The 19,921-nt window shown below is 50.4% G+C and overlaps 1 protein-coding gene across 5 annotated transcripts in view; it reads right to left on the bottom strand.

Moving 5' to 3' along the window:
- Positions 1-8,557: 8,557 nt before the first annotated feature.
- Positions 8,558-19,921, bottom strand: part of Tnfrsf8 (TNF receptor superfamily member 8) — a 58,740-nt gene continuing 47,376 nt past the window's right edge. For all 5 annotated transcript variants that reach the window (XM_017802398.2, XM_029554490.1, XM_017802396.2 and 2 more), the window contains 3 exons: positions 15,758-15,783; positions 13,746-13,953; positions 8,558-9,872 (listed from right to left, as the gene is read on the bottom strand). In XM_017802398.2, the coding sequence (XP_017657887.2) occupies positions 9,628-9,872; positions 13,746-13,953; positions 15,758-15,783 (479 nt within the window). In that variant the 3' untranslated portion in view covers positions 8,558-9,627. The remainder of the gene's footprint in view (positions 9,873-13,745; positions 13,954-15,757; positions 15,784-19,921) is intronic.

The following is a 19,921-nucleotide window of genomic DNA, read 5'->3' as shown; positions in this document are numbered from 1 at the left end:
GGAAAATCCCCTGAGCCCCAGTTCCCCTGGAGCTCCCTGTCCTGACCTGAGGCTAGTTAATTTCCCCAACAACTGCTCAGCCCCATCAGTCTCCCTTCCGGCAGCACAGAAGGGAACCGCGCATCTTCTGACTTCATTCCTCTTTAGCAACCCGGGCAAGCACATGGGGGGGAGGCAGTGTGCACATCAGACTCACAAAACCACTTGTTCTTTGTCATTCTGCCAACTGTCTACTTCATCCTGCCTGTCCATCCATAACCCCCTTCTCCAGAGCCTCCTGTGATGATCATTAGTATCGATCGTTAATTTGACAGGATCTAGAATCATCTGGGAGAAAAATCTCTGTAAAACAAGAGCTAGGGTCCTGGACTGAATAAAAAGAAGAAAGGGAGCTGAGCATTAGCATTCAGGGATCTCAGCATCCTGAATGCAGCTGCCACGTGACCAACTGCCTCATGCCGTGATGCCCTCCCTCCATGATGGACTGCACCCTCAAACTGAGCCAAAGAAAACTCTTTCTTCCTTAAGTTGCTTTGGTGAGGTATTTTTGTCTCAGCAACAAGAAAACTAACTAATACATACTCCCACAGCTTGGGCCACATCCTCCAGGCCCACCGTGACTCTGGTCTATACTGAGGGCCACCTGTTCCACACTTTATCTTTCTGTCAGTTTCACCAGATAATCTCAAATTTTCTAGCCATTCTCCATGATGGTAGAGCTGTACATCCTCAGGCCCAGCAGAGCCTGTGCTTTTACTTGTTAAGTATTCATTTAACAAATTAAGATAAAACCTTCATCTTTACCACATCCTTCTGTGGCGGGTCTGCTTATTAAATCCACTCCACAGAGGAGGAAGTGGAGGCCCAGCCTCTCCTGGAAGCCATCCACCTGACTCCACAACCCCAAGTTTGTCTAGGTTAAAGCCCAACTCCAGGCTGGCCTTCCCAGCAGGGTTTTGACACCCAAAGAGCTGTCCTGCATACCCAGCTACCCCATAACTACACGGTGCCCAGCACCCTTCCTGATCCACAAGTGCTCTACATAGATCTGCTGCTTGGGTGACCAAATGAGTAGCTGGATGAATGAATGAATGAATGAATGAATTCATCTTCTCAGACATAAATCATTTTTGCCAGGCTTCTGGAACTTGGCCTCCAGCCCCCTTTGCACTCAGCCCTACAAGCACTCAGCTGACGCGCAAGTCCTGACCTGGGTGACCTAGAGGAGCAAAAAGCAGGTGAAGTCCAAGGACTGGAGCACACAGCAGGGAGTCGTGCTGAGGATGAGGCCTCTGTGTCTGGTGACTCGGGACACAGTTGGTTCTCGGAGATGGTTAGGGTAGAGAGCTGTGGGAGATGGCAAGGCATATTTGGGGAGGGCCAGAGAAGTAGACTGTGGCCCTGGCAGCTATGGTTCTGTGAAAGAGCAGCTTTGCCAGTGCTTAGCTTTGAAAGGGAAGGGTAGAGTGGAAGCCAGGAGGTAATCCATTACCTGGGGGTTTCCTGAGCCCTCCTGGGCACCGGCCTGTGTTCTCCAGCACCTGGGATTTGACATTGTAAGGTAAACTTGACATTGTAGCATGGGACTTAGCTTCCTACAAGCTGACTCTAGGACCAGTGCTAGAGTGACTGGGAGGATAAATGAGGCAGTTGTTGCAGGCTGGGACCTCAACCCTGCCTGAGTCTCAGTGGGACAGCAAGCAGCTGGAACTGGGGCTCTGGCCAGGTGTCTGGCTTTGAATCCTGACTACACCACTCAGTTGTGTTACTTTGAGCAAGTGAGTTAACCACTGTGCCTCAGTTTCCTCAGTGGGCATAGAGGTAGCAATAATAACCACTTCTGGGTGTACTGTGAGGTTTATAGGAGACAGCACAAGAACCCTCAAAAAGGAATGGTTCTGTTTCTTTCCTAACATGTGGCTTTCTGGAAGGAATAATGAGCTCCCTTATTCCATGGGGGATGAATCTGACCCAGAAGGCCAGAGTGACATTCAGGGAAATCTGATGAGTGGCTCTGGGAGACCTTCCCCATGTGTATTGAAGCCGCTGGCATCTTTCAAGTGAAGAACACAAGCTTATAAAAAACAACGTCCTCCACCGCTGGCTCTTGCATAATCTTCCCACAACTCTGACTTCCTGACCAGGCTCCAGCAGCTCCAGGGGGAGGGGAGTGTGTACTGCCTTAGAAAGTGCTAGATCCTGCACCCTCCTCAGGGGAGGCCAGGCAGGAACCCTGGGAGCCTCAGTTTCCCCCTCTGAAACTAGGAAAGAGACACCAATGTTCTAGAGTCAGACAGTTGAGCTTGAACCCCAGCCCTGCCTCTTTCTGACTGCATGGAAGGTGGGATGCTTTGGCCAGCGTCAAGGTCTACAGTGCACACACTGGAGACAGAACAGTTTGGTTCCAGGACTGAGGAGATGGCTCAGCAGTTAAAGTGTCTGAAGATCAGAATACAGATCCCCAGAAACCCAGATAAATGCTAGGCATGGCGACATACCTATAATTCCAGCCTAGGAATAATGAGACAGAGGATCTCGCTGGTGAAACTAGCCATGTCTGAGAGCTCTGGGTTTGACTGAGAGACTCTGACTCAATGGATAAGGTGTAAGAGTGATGGATGATGTTTCCTGGCATCAACCCTAGGCCTCCATATGCACACACAGCCATATGGGGACACACACACACACACACACACACACACACACACGCACAATGGAAAAAGATTAAAAACAAAGCCTGTATCTAAGCATGATCACAGGATGGTCTGAGTCCCTCCTGTCCAAGCCAGAGGCCTACGTCTCCACTCCTGGAGTCCGAGCTGTGTGTCTGCTTGACTAACAGTAGGGAAAAAGCACTATGCACCTGGATTTGAAGGCCCTGGTGCTTTCTAGTCACAGTATCTGGGGTCACAGGACCTGGGACCCTGTCAATGCCACTGCCTTGGTGGCCTGAGCCACTGCATGAGAGAAGCACCTGGCCATACCCCACCTGCCAGGCCCCTGGGAAGCGAAACCTCTGGTTCCTACCTTACACCTGTCAGGTATAATAATGGGCAAAGATCAGCTTCCCGTCTCAGCCAGGAACCAAGCTGCAGAACTGTGAGACAAAGCTGACCATCTCTGTTGGATTAAGCCACTCAGTTTTGAGATGTGTTTTGGTTTGGGGTTTTTGTTCTCTGTTTTGAGATGGGGTCTCCTGTAGCCCAGGTTGGCCTCCAACTCACTATGTAGCCAAAGACGATCTTGAACTTCTAATTATTTTGCTTCCACCTCCCAAGTGCTGAGATTTACAGGCACGTACCACCATGCCTGCTTTAGCCTGGGCTGAGGATCAAAGTAAGGGATTTGTGTGTGATAGGCAGCAACTCTCCCAACTGAGCTACGCTGCACTCCTAGCGCCTTCTGTGATACCCTGTCTCCTCTCATTAGAAGGTTGTCTTGGCTCTCAGGGGCCAGCAAGATGGCTCAGCACTTGCCCAAAACCTGACAATCAGAGTTTAATCCCTGGACCCACATGGTAGGAGAAAACCAATACCCACAGGTCTTCTGACCTCTACCCTTGCACATATCACAGTAAATACATACATGCATGCATACATACATACATGAATGTTTTTTTTTAAAAAGGACTCAACTGTTGCTGGCTACTTTTTTCTTTTTTGAAGTAAGACCTTATACTCTCCAGGCAGATCTTGAACTCCTGGGCTCAAGACAGGCTCCTGTCTCAGCCTCCTGAGTGCTGGAACCAAAGGCATGAGACTCCACACCCACGCTTTACTTACCCACTTAAAAAAAAAAAGTGTATGACTGTTTTGTTTGCATGTTAGTGCACCACATGCATTCAGTGCCTGCAGAGGCCAGAAAGTGGTGCTGGATCCCCTGGAACAGGAGTTTCAGATGGTGATAAGCCAACGTGTGGATGCTGGGAACCAAACCTGGGGCCTCTGGAATAGTAGTTGGTACTCTTAACCACTAAGCCATTCTCTCCAGCCCAACTATATGCACTTCGTTTTTGTTTTGTTTTCTGGTCTTTTTGAGATGGTCTCCCTGTAGCCCCAACTGGCCTGGAACTCACTATGTAAACCAGACTAGCCTCGAATTCACAGAGATCCTCCTGCCTCTGCCTCCCAAGTGCTGGGATTAAAGGTGTGTGCCACCACGACCAGGCAACTGTATGCACTTGTAACCCCAGAGCTGTGGGGGTGGAGACAGGAGCATTGCTGGGGCTTGCTGGCTGCCAGCCTAGCTCCAAGTTCAATGAGAGACCTTGTCTCAAGGGAGTAAAGTTGAGAAAGACTAGGACACTGACAGCCTCTGTGTGCACCAGCACATGCACATGCATACACCACACACACACACACACACACACACACACACACACACAAACCCTCCAATCCATCTCCTTTACTTCCCAGTTTGAGTTTCACAGTACTGTGACCACAATGTCTGACGACTGAAACAAAGCAAGGGGGAAAGATCTACTTTGGCTTATGGTTTCAGAGGGATCCATCCATCATGGGGAGGAAGGTGTGGCAGAGTTCATGAACGCTGCAGTGTGTGACAGAGGCTGTTCACATGGCAGTGGACCAGGAAGCAAAAAGCCCAGTAGGATCCAGGGATTAGGTATGACTTAAAGCTTCTGCCCCTAGTGATCACTTTCTGCCTGAGAGGCTACCTCCTAAAAACTCCACAGCTTCCCAAAATAGCACCACCAGGTCGGAACCCACAGCTCAAAACATGGTTCTGTGGAGAACAGGCCAAATTCAAACCACACTACTAGCGGTGACTTGGAGATGAGACTTGCCCCAGGATGGCTGCTAATGTCCACAGAGACAGTCAGCCCACCTGCATGCAGGAAGGACTTGGGCTCATGCTTGAGAGGATGGATGCTGGCTCTGGAACACCCCAGCTGTATGACAGGGAGCCATTTACTTTCCCTCTCTGAACCTCTGTTTAGAGCTTCCCTTAGCTTTTAGGATTGTTATCAGGAAAACCAGATACAGACTATGGAAAGGCTAGGGAATTCTCATGCTCTTTAAAAGGCAGTGTGGTGACCCAAACAGCCAGGGGCTCTATCCCTATCTGTCAGCCTCTTGTCAGGCAAAGATTTGGTCCATTCTGCCAATCAGAAAATTAGTTGAAACTGTGTAAGGTTGTGTGACTGGGAGCCTAAGGCAGAACCCTTGTCTTGCCCACAATCACAGCTTGGGCCATCACCATGGCAACAAAATGCTCCAAATGGGCCAGAGGTCAAAGCAAGGACGTTCAGGCCACTGCTATGTTAACACCCAAACAAGCAGAAGCGACCAACCTCCCCTAGATTTTTCCATCTGGGCTTAGAAGACACCAGAAGAAAGAGGAGCCTAGACGTCCTGCCTCCTCTCTTGTGGCTCAGCAACAGTGCCCAGGAATGTTGTGTGAGTTCCTGCTCAGCCACTTCCTGCTACCAGCATCCACAGCCAGCATCTGCAGTCATTATCTGCAATCAGCATCCGCAGCCAGCACCCACAACCAGAATCCACAAATAGCATCCACAGCCAGCATCCCTGGCTTCCCTCTGAGATCAGCTAACGGGACCTTTGATACCCACGGTTTGCCCTTTTTCACTCACCCTAAAATAATACCAGTAAGTTTATTTTACTCACAGGACAATAGAAATGCGGAATGGTCTTCTAATAAAATCTGTCTCGCTATGATCCACCAGGCCACCATAGGCTTCCCACTGCTCACGTAGTGTTCCTGAACCTCAAGTTGAGGAGCTTTCCTATCTCAGGGCCTTTGCACTGGCCATTCCCTGCCTTTCATCTCTTGCTGGCTTACTTCCTTCAGGTGGAGCTCGGGGTGGGTGTCTACTCAGGGAAGCTGTTGCAACGTTTCCCGTCCACTCTGCCCCCAAACCTAGATTTGGGCATCCAGAAGAAAAGACACAATCCAACTCATAGACTGGATCTTGAGCCACTGTCTATCTAATCCACTGGACTAGGACCACTGGGAACAAGGCTATGTGCCACAAACTCTGCTAGCCTGGGCCCCATCCATGGTGAGTATTTTGGAAAGGAGGGAAGGAGGCCACTCTTTGAAGAGAGATCTTGAGTAGCAATATGGTGTGGTCTGGAAGGTGCTAGAGTCATGAGGTACTCCACAGCACCTCACAAACATGCCCAGAGTTTTGGACGTCTAACATATAGCCAGTCCTCTGATTTGAAGAGTTCTCAAGGCACCTCAGGCAGCAAGAAGAGGCCTGCCCACCACAGGGGCAACTTAGCCCCGAGGGAGGCCAGGTGCCCAGGCTAATCCAAAAGTAAACTTTGGAGGACCAGCCTTAGATTCAACCACCTATGAGAACATTTCTTTCTAGGACATGTGTGTCTAGCCCAAGTTCTTTGGAAGGGAATTCTCTTGTAAGCAAGAGAGAAAGAGCCAAATTCTGCAGCACAAGAGAAGGATCACTCTTGGCAAGTGGCCACTGGGGTGGAATAAAGATGGAAGTCACTAGTCAGTGACCACAACCCCACAATGAGTGGCTTCTCAGGGAGCCCATGGCCCTCAGGGCCAATATCCATCTCACAAATGACGACGGAGGCTGTGGGATTTGTGAATGTGGTAAGGCCCCTCCAAGCTCCAGCTGAGGTCTGATTGCTATCTTGCAGCATCCTGAGGTGGGGACCAGAAGTGTCGAGTCAGGCACTCCAGTGAGAACTCTCAGAAATGAGTGAGTTCTTGCTGTCTGGGAACTAGATCAGTTACCACGAGAGCAGGTTGTTACCACATGAGGCAGCTCCCTGCACGCTCAACCACTTCCCCTGGTTTTCCCACCATAGTTGAGACAGCGCAAGACCCTCTTTGGATAGAGCTGCCCAATCTTGGACTTTCCAGCTGCCAGAACCGTAAGCCAGAATAAAATTATTTTCTTTGTAAATTTCCTAGTCTCAGGTGCTGTGTCATAGAAACAGACGATGGCCTTAGAGTGATCAAGGAACATAAGAAAGCACCCTAATTGGTCACTGGGAGAGCAGAGATTTGAAACTGGGTCTGACCACCAGCTCCTCGGGCACAAGAAAAGACATGTGCTGCAGAAGGTGGTCTCTCAGTCCCACACACTCTCATGTCCACTCAACTCGAGTGCCTGGTGACCAGGGCACAAAAATGACCAAGAACTAGTCCTGGGTTTTCTAGACTCACTACAGGGGAGGAAGACCAAGATGGAGAGGAAGCAGCTCGGAGGACTCAGCCCTCATCTCCTCTTGGGTATTAGAGCTTCTACAAGACTGCCTTGGGAAGTGACAGCTTCACAGAACAGGGCACTTACCAACCCCTCACAACTGTTCGGGAAGAGGTGGAGATGGAGTTCTTTACCTCCCAGCGTTACCCACCCTGAGGAGCAGGGGCCTGTCCTTCCATCATCTTGGATATCAGAATCGCCGGCAGGGTAGGAATGCTCTGGCTCCCGGCCTGACCACATGGCAACCAGCAGCTGGTTCAGTGCCAGGCTGTGGGTGAGATGCAGATGTGGGCTGCAGTCCTGGGGATAGGGTGGACAGGAGCCTGTGAAGGGACATGCCAGGCTGGTTGTCTGTAGTAGGGACTGTGCCTGAGGTGACCCTGAACTGTACGCAGAGTGGTGGGGCTGCTCCTGGTCTGCCACAGAAGCTCCTTGTTCCACAGACCCCTCCAGCTGTGTTTCCAAAGCTGCATGTTTCCAGACCTGTAGGAAGAAAGCCCTGGAGAGGCCCAGGATTCTTCTTACAAATTCTAAAGGCAACCTTGTGATCAGACAGCCTTTGTTGTCAGCATCCTCAGGAAGACTGCCTGAATGGACATGGAAGGACTTCTGGAGGGACCAGCCGGCAGGTCACAGGCTCCCACCCTTGGCTGTGGGTATCAGCAGTACAGAGAGAATCCTTGCCCTGCCAGTCTGCTGCAGCTTGGGGACTCTGGACTTACCCATGGGCCTGGAAGAGAGACCCTGCCTTCCATCCCAGTTTCCCACTTAGTTTATTTCTTGAACTGTCTCCAGCCTTACAGTTCTGCATTTTTACAGGCCCTAATGGAGTTTTCAAAGGTCCAAAATTGTGTTGAGGGACACTTTACAGGGGAGTGCATGACTTTGTTCAAATGTATGGCAGTGGCTGTGGTGGTACATGCCTGTAATCCCACCCCTTAGGAGACTGAGGTGGGTGGACCTAAGTTCAAGGCCAGCCTGAGCTATATATGGAATGAGTCTAGCCTAGGCTAGAGAGCAAGATCCTATCCTCCACTCAGAGTGTAGCACCCAACTGGTCATTGTGGGGTCACTGTGTATGCCCACAAGACAAATGGACAACTAGGTAGTCCCACACAGCCCTTCTGGTCTATATCCAGGTCCTGGTATTACACCTATGGTGACCCCAGGTGTTCCAACTTTCCCCAAAAGATCCAGTGGTTTTAGAAACTTCCCCTTGTGATTCCTGACCAGGCCCAGCTTCCTCCAGAGAGTGAGCAGCTGATGAGTAAACAAAGCTCTCCCTGCCTGGCCCATGGGTAAGTCCAGAGTCCCCAAGCTGCAGCAGACCGGCAGATGTGACATCAGCTGCTTGTTTGTCAGCCAGAGGCTGGAGGTCCCTAAGAGTGAACCAGGCTCGGGGGGCGGTCACAGCAGCTTTAAGTCCTTAGTGTGAAATGCTGGGCTGGGACTGGAGATATAGATCAGTGGTAGAACTTTTGTCTGATATGCACAACACCCTGGCTTCAATTCCCAGAATCTCAAAAGGGGGGGAAAGCAGAACTCCAGGTGTGTCTGCCAGCACCACCTCCCCACAGTGAGCGCAGAGCACGGCAGGCAGAGTGTGACACAGGGTGCTTTTCAACACCCAAACTCTAACAGGCTGAGTAGAGAAGGAGCCAGATGGCAGTCCTGATGAGGGACACTTAGGGACCATGCTCCTTCATTTCCAGGATGGAGTAGATGTCAGCACAAAGCAGTTGAGAACCCCAGGAAGGACTGTGGTTCCCCCATCCCCATGTGGGAGGAAGTCCCTGGAAGAAGCAGAGCTTGTAGCAGGACTGGGTGGGTGAGGTCACTGCAGCTGCTCAGGGTCCACAGATGTCTGGGTCCCTCCTAGTAGGGACGTTCTGAAGCCGGGAAGTTGATCTCTGGTTTACCTTGGAGTCTACAGAACAGGGAAAGTGGGCTGCACTCATGAGGGTCTACTGCGCCCTCATCATTGTGCAGCCCAGAGGATACCAGTGAAAATGAAGGTCCATCCGCCAACTTCCTGTTGCCTCTGGAGGAAAAGCTGCAGATGCTGGTTCTGTGCCCAGTGGGGACCATGATTGCCACTATGACTAGAGCCTGGCGGCATGCCAGTAAAGCTGTCATCCGAGACCTGGGGAGAGAAGGCAGGGCACAGGGAGGCCTGGGACCAACCTGTGGCCCTTCCCTTAACAGGCACGGGCCCTGACAAGGAGTGCCGAGTTCCAGGGCTCAAGGGCAAGCTCTCCCAGCAGCAGAAAGCAGTGGGCCTTGCTCTGTGCCACCACTAGATGCTGGGGGCTCCGTTTAAGCCACAGTGGCCACCTCCCAGCTTGGTATCATCCTAGCCTCAAGGGGGCACCCAGCTGCTCTCCAGCCCCAGCTGACACTGGGTGTTACTTCTCAGAGACAGTTGTAGGCCAGTGGTCCTTCTTCCCTTCCTCCTCCACTGAAAACATGACATCAGTACAGCTGTCCAAAGGTGGTTCCGTCTCCTGTTCTGGGTAGTGAGGGACATAGTCCACCTCCAGTTCTGCCTCTAGCTCAGGCCCTGCTGACCCTACTGGAACCCGGCCCTCGGGCACCTCAGTCTTCACAGTTCCCACAATCACCGTGTCAGCCTTCATGATGTAGATTTTCTCTGCAAGGAAAGAGGATGCATGAGGGAAAAGACCAGGACCCCAGCATACTTCCAGCACACCTGCTGTGTGTCTTCAGATAACACAGCATCTCTGATGCATGGAGAGGTGTTTACAAGGAGAGGCATTTGCAGGGTTTCTGAGGCCTGTCACTCCTGCAAGCATGAAGCCCCCTCCCCATTATCTGTGCTGCATGGGTAAGAACTTGAGGCCTTTCTAAGGTTGCCAGGTGGTTAGGAGATACCTCCAAAGAAATTTCCATCTACCTTTCCTGTTTTCATCTATGTGCCTAAAATGGACACCTGGAGTAACTAACATAACCTGGTTTGCCTGGGATTGGTGGTCCTATGTCCCAGGAGCTTCATCAGTTCAGGCAACCCTGGCAGATTCAGCAGGCCCTGAAGAAGTCTGGGCCCTACTGATACACAACAGTAGCCAGGGCTCAGTGATTCTGCATGCCCCCTTGGAGTCCAGCTCCTGAACCTCATAGCCTGCAGGCAGAGTAGGTGCTGAGTGTCAAGTGGATGGATGACCCAGTCCAGCACCAGAGCTCACTCCCTGTGGTCCTCAGCACAGGCTGATGCAGGTGGCTGCTGGTATGGCCTTTCCTTAGAGGGAGATAGGGAGCCTCAGTGGAGGAGGAAGCCTGGATTCACCAGGGCAGTTGGCTCTACTCCCTGGGCCCAGTGCCTCCACTGGCCTCTGTCTGGGAGCTGCACCCCTAACCCCACCCCCCAATGGACTCTGCAGACTGAATGGGGAAGCTCAAGAAGGAACTTAAAGAGCAGGGTGGAGGGGGGCAGGGGGCACAGGGACCCCTGCCTCCCAGTTACACCCTCAGATTCAGGAAGCCCAGAGAGATTCTCAGGCATGCCAGGGTGCCTGAGCACATTGCACCATGCCAGCACTTCTATTTTGGTTTCTAACACACCCAGGAAAGAGAGAAGTGTGAGAAATGACAGTGAGCAGTGGAGGGGTAAGAGAAAGGAACAGGCTATGTGTCCCCCTGTGCCCCATAGCCCAGAGCAGGGCCTCGGGCCCTGGCCCACACCCTCCATCAAGGCATGTTGGAACCCTGACCTGATGGGCTGGGTAAAAGATGGGGCCAGGCTGGGCTTGGAAGAACAGGCCTATAATTCCAGTTATGCAAGAGGCTGAGGCAAGAGATGGCAAGTTCAAGGCAACCTTGGCTGTAGAGTAAGTTTAAGGCTAGCCTGGGTAACTGTTTCAAAAATAAAGTAAAAATAAAAAGAGGGTTATGGTCTCATGCAGTCTTGTATATATGTAACCTCAGCACTGGGGATCAAGAGTTCAAGGACATCCTCAGCTGCATACAAGTTCAAGGCTAGCCTGGGCTATATGAGAGTCTACCTCAAAAAACAAAAACAAAACCAAGAAAACCATGGGTGGCAGAGATGCTCAGCAGATAAAATTCTTGCTGTGCAAGCATGAGAATCGGAGTTCAGATCCCCGGTACCCATGACGCGGGTGGGTAAGAGAGCTCCCTGCAATCTCGGCATGCAGGAGGCAGAGACAAAATGGCTAGCTGGACTAGCCGAATCAGCAGGTTCTGGGTTCAAGTATACAAGGGTTCAATGCAGAAGGTGGAGAGTGTTGGAGAAGTCACCCAACATCAACCTCTGGGCTCTACACACACCTGTATCCACAAACATTTGAAACTCACACACCGCATATACATACAAACACCAAAAAATTTAAAATTTCAAGTTAGGGAACTGAAGAGATAGCTCAGAGGATAAGGATGTTTCCTGCGGTTATAGAGAATCTGAGTTCAGTTGCCAGCACCCACATCCAGTGGCTTGCTTGTAACTCCAATTCCAGAGGGAATCTGATGCCTCTGGCCTCCACAGGCACCTGCATGCATGAGCACATACCCACACACATACACATAAAATATAATAAAATAAAATATATCAACCAGGCATGGTGGTATATGTTGTCAATCCCAGCTCTTGGGAGACAGAGACAGGCAGATCTCCGTGGGATCAAGGCCAGCCCGGTTTACATGGCAAGTTCCAGCTGAAGCTATGGGGAGACCCTGTCTCAAAAAACACAAAAATAAATAAATAAATCTTTTTAAAAAAAAAGGATAAATAGCCGGGCATGGTGGCTCACGCCTTTAATCCCAGCACTTGGAAGGCAGAGGCAGGCAGATCGCCTGAAAGGGAAGAAGCTCAGACCTCAGTTTGTCCTACTTGGGAACTGGATGGGGAGATCACCCCTCTGAAGTCAGATTAGGAGGACAAAGGGGTCGCCTGAGGCCTGGGGTCCCAGAGGACCTCCAAGACCTTCCCTCTACAGCACTTCCCAACATCACCCCCAGTGTATGTACTTCCTCCATCCCTGCACAGGCTCCAGCTCCACCTGCAGGTTCGAAGCACAGTCCTAGCTTGGACTCAGAAACCCATCAGGACTTCTTGGGAAACTGAAGGAGCCTTTGGCAGTATTTCCCCAAATACATCCTTTTCAAAAAAAAAACTTACTGAAAGCTGTAATTGGAAAAGTGTCTTCAAGACAAAGAACGTTTCAGCATTCTCACCTACACTGTCTGCCATAGAAATGTACAGAACAGTTATCGGCGCCTTCCAGCATCATTGTAGGGCTGGCGACTCTCTAGGGAGGGGGGCTCAGCGAGACCCAGCTCTGGAGAGCTGGGAAGAATGTGAATCCCCAGCCACGCTGCTAGGGACTGGGGACATTGGGTGGGGATGGAGAGCATTGATCTACTCAGAGAGTGGACAGAGTAGGAAGGCTACCCGGGGGAGAAGCCATATGAGCAGGGTCCCCCAGGACCTGGGAAGGTGGGGAAGAAACTCTACAGAACAGCTTAGGGGAGGGGGGACAAGAGACAGAGACAGCGAGCAGGCTGGGAACCAGCCTTGAATGCTTGAGTGAGAACTGAAAGCTCAAACTGCACTCTGGAGGTTTTGCCCAGGGGTGGACTGGGGCAGGGATATATTTTAGGGCAAATACTGACTATACCAGAGTGGTGAGAAGTGAGCAGGGAGGCAGGACCCACGGGAACAACAGTGGACGACTGTCCTGGCTGGAGGGCAGCAGACACAGGAAATGCTAGAGCACAAGGCTGGCCTCTGGGCTCCTGCAGAGACTCATGGTGTAGACAAATCAGTGCTTTAGAACCCAGCAGATATGGGGCCAAATCCCAACAGTGCCACTTACTAGCAAAGCAATAAGGAAAATCATTTTACCCTGTGCCTCAGTTTCCCTAATAAGATTAGAGAAAGTCACTATCCCTAGAAGGTGTGCGACAGCCATGAAGAGATATACCATGGGCTTAGGAAACAGCTCAACTGGTAGACAGCTTGTCTAGAATGCATGAGGCCCTGGGTTCCAGCCCCAGCACAGGCAAAGCCAGGAACAACGGTGCACACCTGCAGCAGTGCAGATGTGGAGGCAGAGCCATCAGGAGTTCAAGGTCATCCTTGGCTACCTAGGTTAGGGACTTATCGAGAGAGAGAGAGAGAGAGAGAGAGAGAGAGAGAGAGAGACAGAGACAGAGAGAGAGAGGAGAGAGGTGGCAGATCTTGTCTCAGTAGCATGCCTTCCTCCTGTGCCCTCAGGCTCTGGGTTGGTGGGGGGTGGATTCACTTTCTCTGTAATAATGGCAAAGGATGAGCTTATCACATGTTCAATTGGTGAAAGCCCTCAGTGGCCCCCATGAAGCAACACTCCTACCATTCCACCTTGACAGAAACTTAACTTGGGGCAGAGAAGGAGCAAGTGATGATGATGGGGAGCCCATATCTCTTCCAGCCCCAGGGTCTCTAGAGGCCGGCACCCATCTCCCTTCCATCCCCTAGTCACAGCAGGACTTTTCAAACAGGCCAACTCACCGATCCTGTTATTGGTATGCTCCGTAGACACCCGGGGCTCTGGAGGATCCCTGGGGGCCAAAGGGATCCCCGCTTGGCCATCATCCAGCAGCGGTAGGCTCTCCAAGCAGGCCGCACCAACACTGGCACATGTCTCCACAGTTGGGGGGCTCACGGAGCTCAGCTGATTTGTGCTGGGCTCTGTCACTGACCCGCTTCTCTTCAGTTGCTGTGGAAAAAGAAGGGATGCTGTGGTAAGATGCTCTTGACTCCGCAGCGTCTGGGCTTGGAAGCCAGGGGATCTCTGAGAAGTGTCCTCTCTACTCTAAAGCTGCCACAAGACACCTGACACCAGATTATCTGTGTAGACATTCCCAGGAATGTCTACATTTTTTGATTGTTCTGTTTCTGTTTGTTTGTGACAGGGTCTTATCTAACCGAGGCTAGTCTCATACTCCAAATGCATCTGAGGATGACCTTGAACTTCTGATCTGTTGCCTTCCCAGTGCTGGGATTACAGGCATGTGTTACCATGCCCAGTGTATACAGTGCTGAAGTTGAACCCAGGACTTTGTGCCTGGGGAGGTCAGAGAGCACATCTCAGTTATCTTGAATATTCCTTTAAAAATAACTCGAAGGCCAGGGATGGGGCTATGGCTCAGTGTTAGTGTGCTTGCAGAACACTCTGGTTTGAGCCCCAGAACAGGAAAAAAAAAAAAAAAAAAGCTAATTTTAGCCATGCCTACAATTCCACCAGTTGGGATGGAGGATCAGAAATTCAAGGTTATCCTCAGCTACATAATGAATTGGAGTCGAACCTGGCCTACACAGAAGACTTTGTCTCAAAAGTAAACAAATAAATAAATAAATAAATAAATAAATAAAATTTTAAAACAATTCGAAGGCCAAAAGACTGTGCCTTTCCGTGGGCACTGGGATGCACCACCCACTAGGCAAAGCTCTGTTTGCTTACTTTCTACATTACTGCTATCTTTCATAAAATTTTTCTGTGTTGTTAAGTCATTTGTTAAGTCCAAGCACATTTGAATGGGATAGTACAGGATTTGAAACTGAGACTGTGATTCTGTATATTATGTTTAAAGATGAAACACCAGAAACATTTTCTTGGTGTAGGAATGCTTGAATTAAAAGAAAGTGAAGGATGATTTGGTCAATTGGGAGCCATAAGCACCAGGCACCAGACCACAGGCAGATGCCTACCTTGAACTCTCCATCCCTCTCTCTTAGCTCCACCCACCCCTACCTGTCCCTTGGGAAGCTGGACACAGGGCACTGGCCTCCATGACAAGCCTAAAGAGGACATGGGCCTGCGTGGGTGACTGGAATAATGGTAGCTTCCATAAAGCCCTGTGCCTGGTACACAGCGAGCCCCACGGTGTGGGGCATGGGTACAAACGGAGCCACCAGCTGCATAGCCCCTGACTTGTCTGGTCGTCATTTCCTCTATTGTCAAATGGAACAGTAGTGCAAACTCCTGGGTATTGAAGGACTCCCTGAAGCAACTTCTAGAAAGCTCAAGGCCAGCACAAGCTACACACTAAAACCCTGAAGAAAGGGTAAAGAGACAGAACCAGCTGCCTAGCAGTAAGTGCTTAAAACATTGTAGCTAATTTTTAAAACGTTTGTGCTATTGATTTGTCATCCAGTTTTGAGGACCAGATTCCCAAGGAGAGAGAAACAATCATAGCCTCCCTCCAGAACATACTTGGTGCCCCAAAGTGGCCCAAACCAAATTGCTGTCTGCAAACCCTGCAGGAAATCCCCTGGGGCTGAGCCAGGAGCTGGAAGCTGCCTTGGGGTGGGGCTCTCTGTCCCCGGCCAAGCCCAGCCATGGGGCCCCAGGCCAGATCCTTTTGTCAGTAGCTCCCTGGACCCCTGGGTGCAGGGGGAAGGGATAGCCTTCCTACCCACCTACAACCCCTATCATCTTGGAGCAGCCCTGAAACCACAGATCTAAAAGGAGTCAGACTTAGGGGCAGAAACAGGGGTAGAGGTGAGAGGCTGGTACTCACTGTCAGCTTCCCTGTGGGTATGGAATCTGAAAAAAAGCAAAAAGGTAGCAATATCACCAAAGAGAATTCCAACCACCCATCCCACCCAACCTGTTGGCAGATGGTACCTCCAGATCTGAGGTAGGCTGAGCTCTGCCCAGCTCAGGGCTTAGGTCCTCAGACCGGTAGCGGATGGTGTCAGAGTTGGCATCTGGCCCTGTGTACCTGGAGATTATCTCCTAATGGTTATATCTCAGATGCAACGTGAGAACAGGGGCCATATCTCTCCCCAGGCTATTATCCCCCATGCCCAAGCCAGGGAGTACCTTGACTCTCATCCAGCCCCTAACACACACATAGGAGTGGTTCAAAAACACATGGTTTTCCTAAGTTGGGGCATTCATTGGGCAGAGTTGGTCTGGGGCTTTCTTTGGGAAGGGTTGGTCTGGGGCTTCTGCCAGCATCTGTTAGAGAACCAAGAGCTGAGGACTCTCCAGAGCGCCATGCAGAACTCATCGGGGAACTCAAGCCAGACAACAGGGAGGATGAAGGTCCCAAACACAGGGGATGAACTCTGCCAGAGACATGCCTGAAGCCAGCCTTTGGAGCATGAGTGAGCTGGGGCTTCCCTTCCACATGCCAAAAGGGCCCAGGCTGCAGTCCTCAAGGACACAACACTCCCACTCTGTCTGCCTTGCTTCCCTTTGTGCCAGCCATCTGAGGGCTCAGGAGGTACCCAGGCTGTGAGTCTCAGGAAATAACCTTTTCCTGCCCACCTCAGTCCCTGCCATCCACGCCCATGTCCTCTTGCCTCAAATAAGGGCCAGGTCACCCAAGAGCGTGGTGATGTTCGACCATGGTTCACAAGCCACCTGTTGAGTACATCCTAAAGCAAACCAGCCCAGGCCTAGCGTGGACCATCCCCTAAGAGGACAGAGTCATGACTGACTCCTAGGAAGCAACCTAGAGACTCTACAGGACCGTTCAGGTTCTCACCAACTAGGCAACCCTGCCAGGAAAGGTCAGTGCACCAGTTGAGCTGTTTCCCAAACACACTTTCTAGTTCAGCAGCTTGGGGCACCACTGGCTCTGAGTCCCAACTGACACATTCACTGCACAGCAACCAACGAGAAAGTTGAAACACAATTCCAGGTGCGGTGGACACCTGGTGGCTTGGGATGCACTCTTAGTATTTTGCACACACTTACCAGCAGCAGAAAGTATCCGGTGGGGAAATGGGCCAGAATGATGCACAAAAGAAATCTCATATAAAATGACATGGCCAAGTCTCAAGTTAGTGAATGTTCTCCTTGCTTACATAGCCTGGTAACCACTGTCCCCAGCAGAGTGGTCATCTAGGGAAGTTGTGGCTTGTTTCCTTCAGGAGGCCACTAACCACAAGCCCAAGCCACTACTGTGGCAGATACTCTCTGGCTTGAGATACAGGGCATTTTGTTTGACTGGTTTGTGTTTTTTTGTTTGATTCTGGTTTTGTGAGACAGGGTCTCATGTAGCCCAGGCTGGCCATCTTTAAAATGTCAAGTGAAACTTGTCTTTTGAAAGCAATCTGGAGTTTTGCAATCAGCAAAATGACCTCTGGTGCCAAGTCACTGGAGTAGCCAAGAGAATAAAAAAAAGTGTGTGTCAAAGTAACAAGAGAAAATAAACAAGAGATGAGAACTCGGTCTTGAGGAGAAAGAGGGTGGACTAGAGGCTGCTCGGGTCCTCGAAGTAGGCTCCCTCTCTCTAAAGAGCCATCAGGCCTAGGAGTCCTAGCTGCCTTTGACCCAGTGGACTCTCAGTGGAGAACCACACCCTCAGGAAGTCATACTAATGAGGACAATTAGGCTGTGCACAGCAGGGCTCTTTATAATGCCTGAAAAATTGAAAAAAAGCCAAGCACCAAGAGGCGGCTGAGCCATCCAGGAATGCACCGCCTCATTGGCGGGAACCAGCACGACTTTACTTCAAGGCTCTGAGACTTAGTCCTCTCATCTGGGAAATGGGATAGACCTGGCTAACTTTAGAGGTGGTCTGTTTAGGTTTTTGTTTGTTTTCCGGATAAGGTCTCATTATGCAAACCAAGCTGGGCCTCTAACTCACAGAGATCTACCTGTCTGGCATGTACCACACACAAGCGAGATCTCAAAACTGCAGATAGGACTCAATAGGACAGTAGTCTGCCAAGTGTAAGGCCCAGGAATCCATCCGCAGCGCACACACACACACACACACACACACACAGCAGATATCCTATGCCAAGTCCCCTTGGGAACAGGGCCTTGGTGTGATAAGTGAGGCTCTGTGCTCTGTGGTCTTCCTCCTGCAAACCCAGAACTCCAGTCTTAAGAAAAAGTATTAGACAAGTCCCACAAAAAAACATCTTAGAAGTTACATGCTGTCAAGGCCACCCAAGTCAAAGGAAGTCTGAAAGGCTGTCGCAGGTCAGAGGAGCCTAAGGAGACAAGATAACCCAATGTAAGAAGGGAAACCTAAGTAAATCACAAGTGCGTGTAACTCCAGTTCCAGAAGATCCAACACCCTCTTCTGGCCTCTGTGAGCACCACATACACACATTCAGGCAAAACTCTCACATACATAAAATAAAGATAAATAAATCTTTAAAAGAAGAAGTGGGGTGTGGGGACATGGGGAATCTACTCTGTTGTCAGTTTGGGGAGGGGAAGTGAGCAGAGGCTCATGTAGCTCAGGCTGGCCTCAACTTGAGCTGAAGATGACTTTGTATTCCCGATCCTCCAGTCTCGACCTGCCAAGTGCTGAGATACAGGTGTGTACTACCACACCTGGCTCTGAAATTTTATATTAATCTAAAAGTTTTCTAGAAAGTTAAATCTATTTAGAATTCTTTTCAAATAGAAGTATGCCCAAGGGAAGGTACTGTAGGTGCTGCCAAGCCCAGTGGCTGACACAGCTTAGGCACTCTATTGTATAAGAAAAGAAAAGTTACATTTAGACTCTCAGAAGCAAGCATACAATAACATGAAGGTAAAAGGGGCAGAATCTGGAAGGTTCCAGTATCCACCATCACAACCCACAATTACTTTGATGACAGCCCAAAACAAATTTTGCTGAGTTCAGAGGTCAGATTGCCTAAGTGCTCTTCCCCTAAGGCTGTTGTTTTAGCCTGCCTGTCCTCATTTATTAGTTTCCTTGCTTTGTGGAATGACCACAACTTTCTCGGAAACCTGTCTGGTACCCCAGGACCCAAGTCCAGGATGCTCTGTGCAATAGTGGCTTCTGGGACGGCATCTCCCAGGGCTGCCCGAAAGCCACATGCTCCATCCCAGTGCTCTTCTCTCCCAGTCCCATCCTACTACTGTGGGAGGCAGGACAGTCCAAAGGAAGAAGATTGCACCTGGGATCCAGGCAGGTTTAGGCAATGGATCCCTAGGAGGAAAGAGCCTGGAAAGGTTCCAGGGCAGAAGACAGTGGTCAGCACCTTACAACAGAGCACGGTGGTGCACGCCTGTATCCCAGCACTCAGGAGGTGGAGGAGGCAGGAGGATTAGAAGTTCAAGACCAGTCTCAGCTATATAGCCTGTTGGAGGCTAGCCTGGGCTACATGAGACCTGTCAGAAACAACAAGAGACCATAGAGGTCCCAAACACAAAAGGATGTGTCCCTTGTCCTTCACAACTGGAGGGACTCCTGCTGATCTGTTCTGGAGCAGTGACCTAAGAACCTGATGACCTAAGAATGATGGTGACAGTAACAGGTTATAACACAGACATAAATCCACAAATGAAGGAAACAGAAGCCTGAGAAAGGACAGAACAGGGCCCGGCATGCTGCTGCCTTTATTCCCGGAACTCAGGAGGAAGAGGCAGGCAGACATCTCATCTCCAGGCCAGCTGGTCTATATTATGAGTTCCTGGTCAGACAGGGCTAGAGTGAGACCCCGTCTCAATAAAGATGAATAGGATAGAATAGGATAGGATAGGATAGGATAGGATAGGTTATTGACACAGTTTTAAAAGAGCTCCCTTAACAGTCATTACCAAAGGGAAAAGAGATCTTCAAGGTGCAGCCTGGCTGACGCCAGCTTTCAAGAGTGCTCTAACCATCCAGCACCAGGAAAGGGACCGCTGGAAACTCACAGGACTCAAAGAGCCCAGAATCAAAGAAAAATGGCCTGAGTTCATTCACAGGGAAATACCAGACTGA

The sequence above is a fragment of the Nannospalax galili genome, unplaced genomic scaffold (assembly GCF_000622305.1).
Source record: "Nannospalax galili isolate Female #2095 unplaced genomic scaffold, S.galili_v1.0 scaffold1225, whole genome shotgun sequence".
NCBI lineage: Eukaryota > Metazoa > Chordata > Mammalia > Rodentia > Spalacidae > Nannospalax > Nannospalax galili.
Note: the sequence above shows the minus strand (reverse complement) of the source record. Positions and strands in the feature narration are given on the sequence as shown.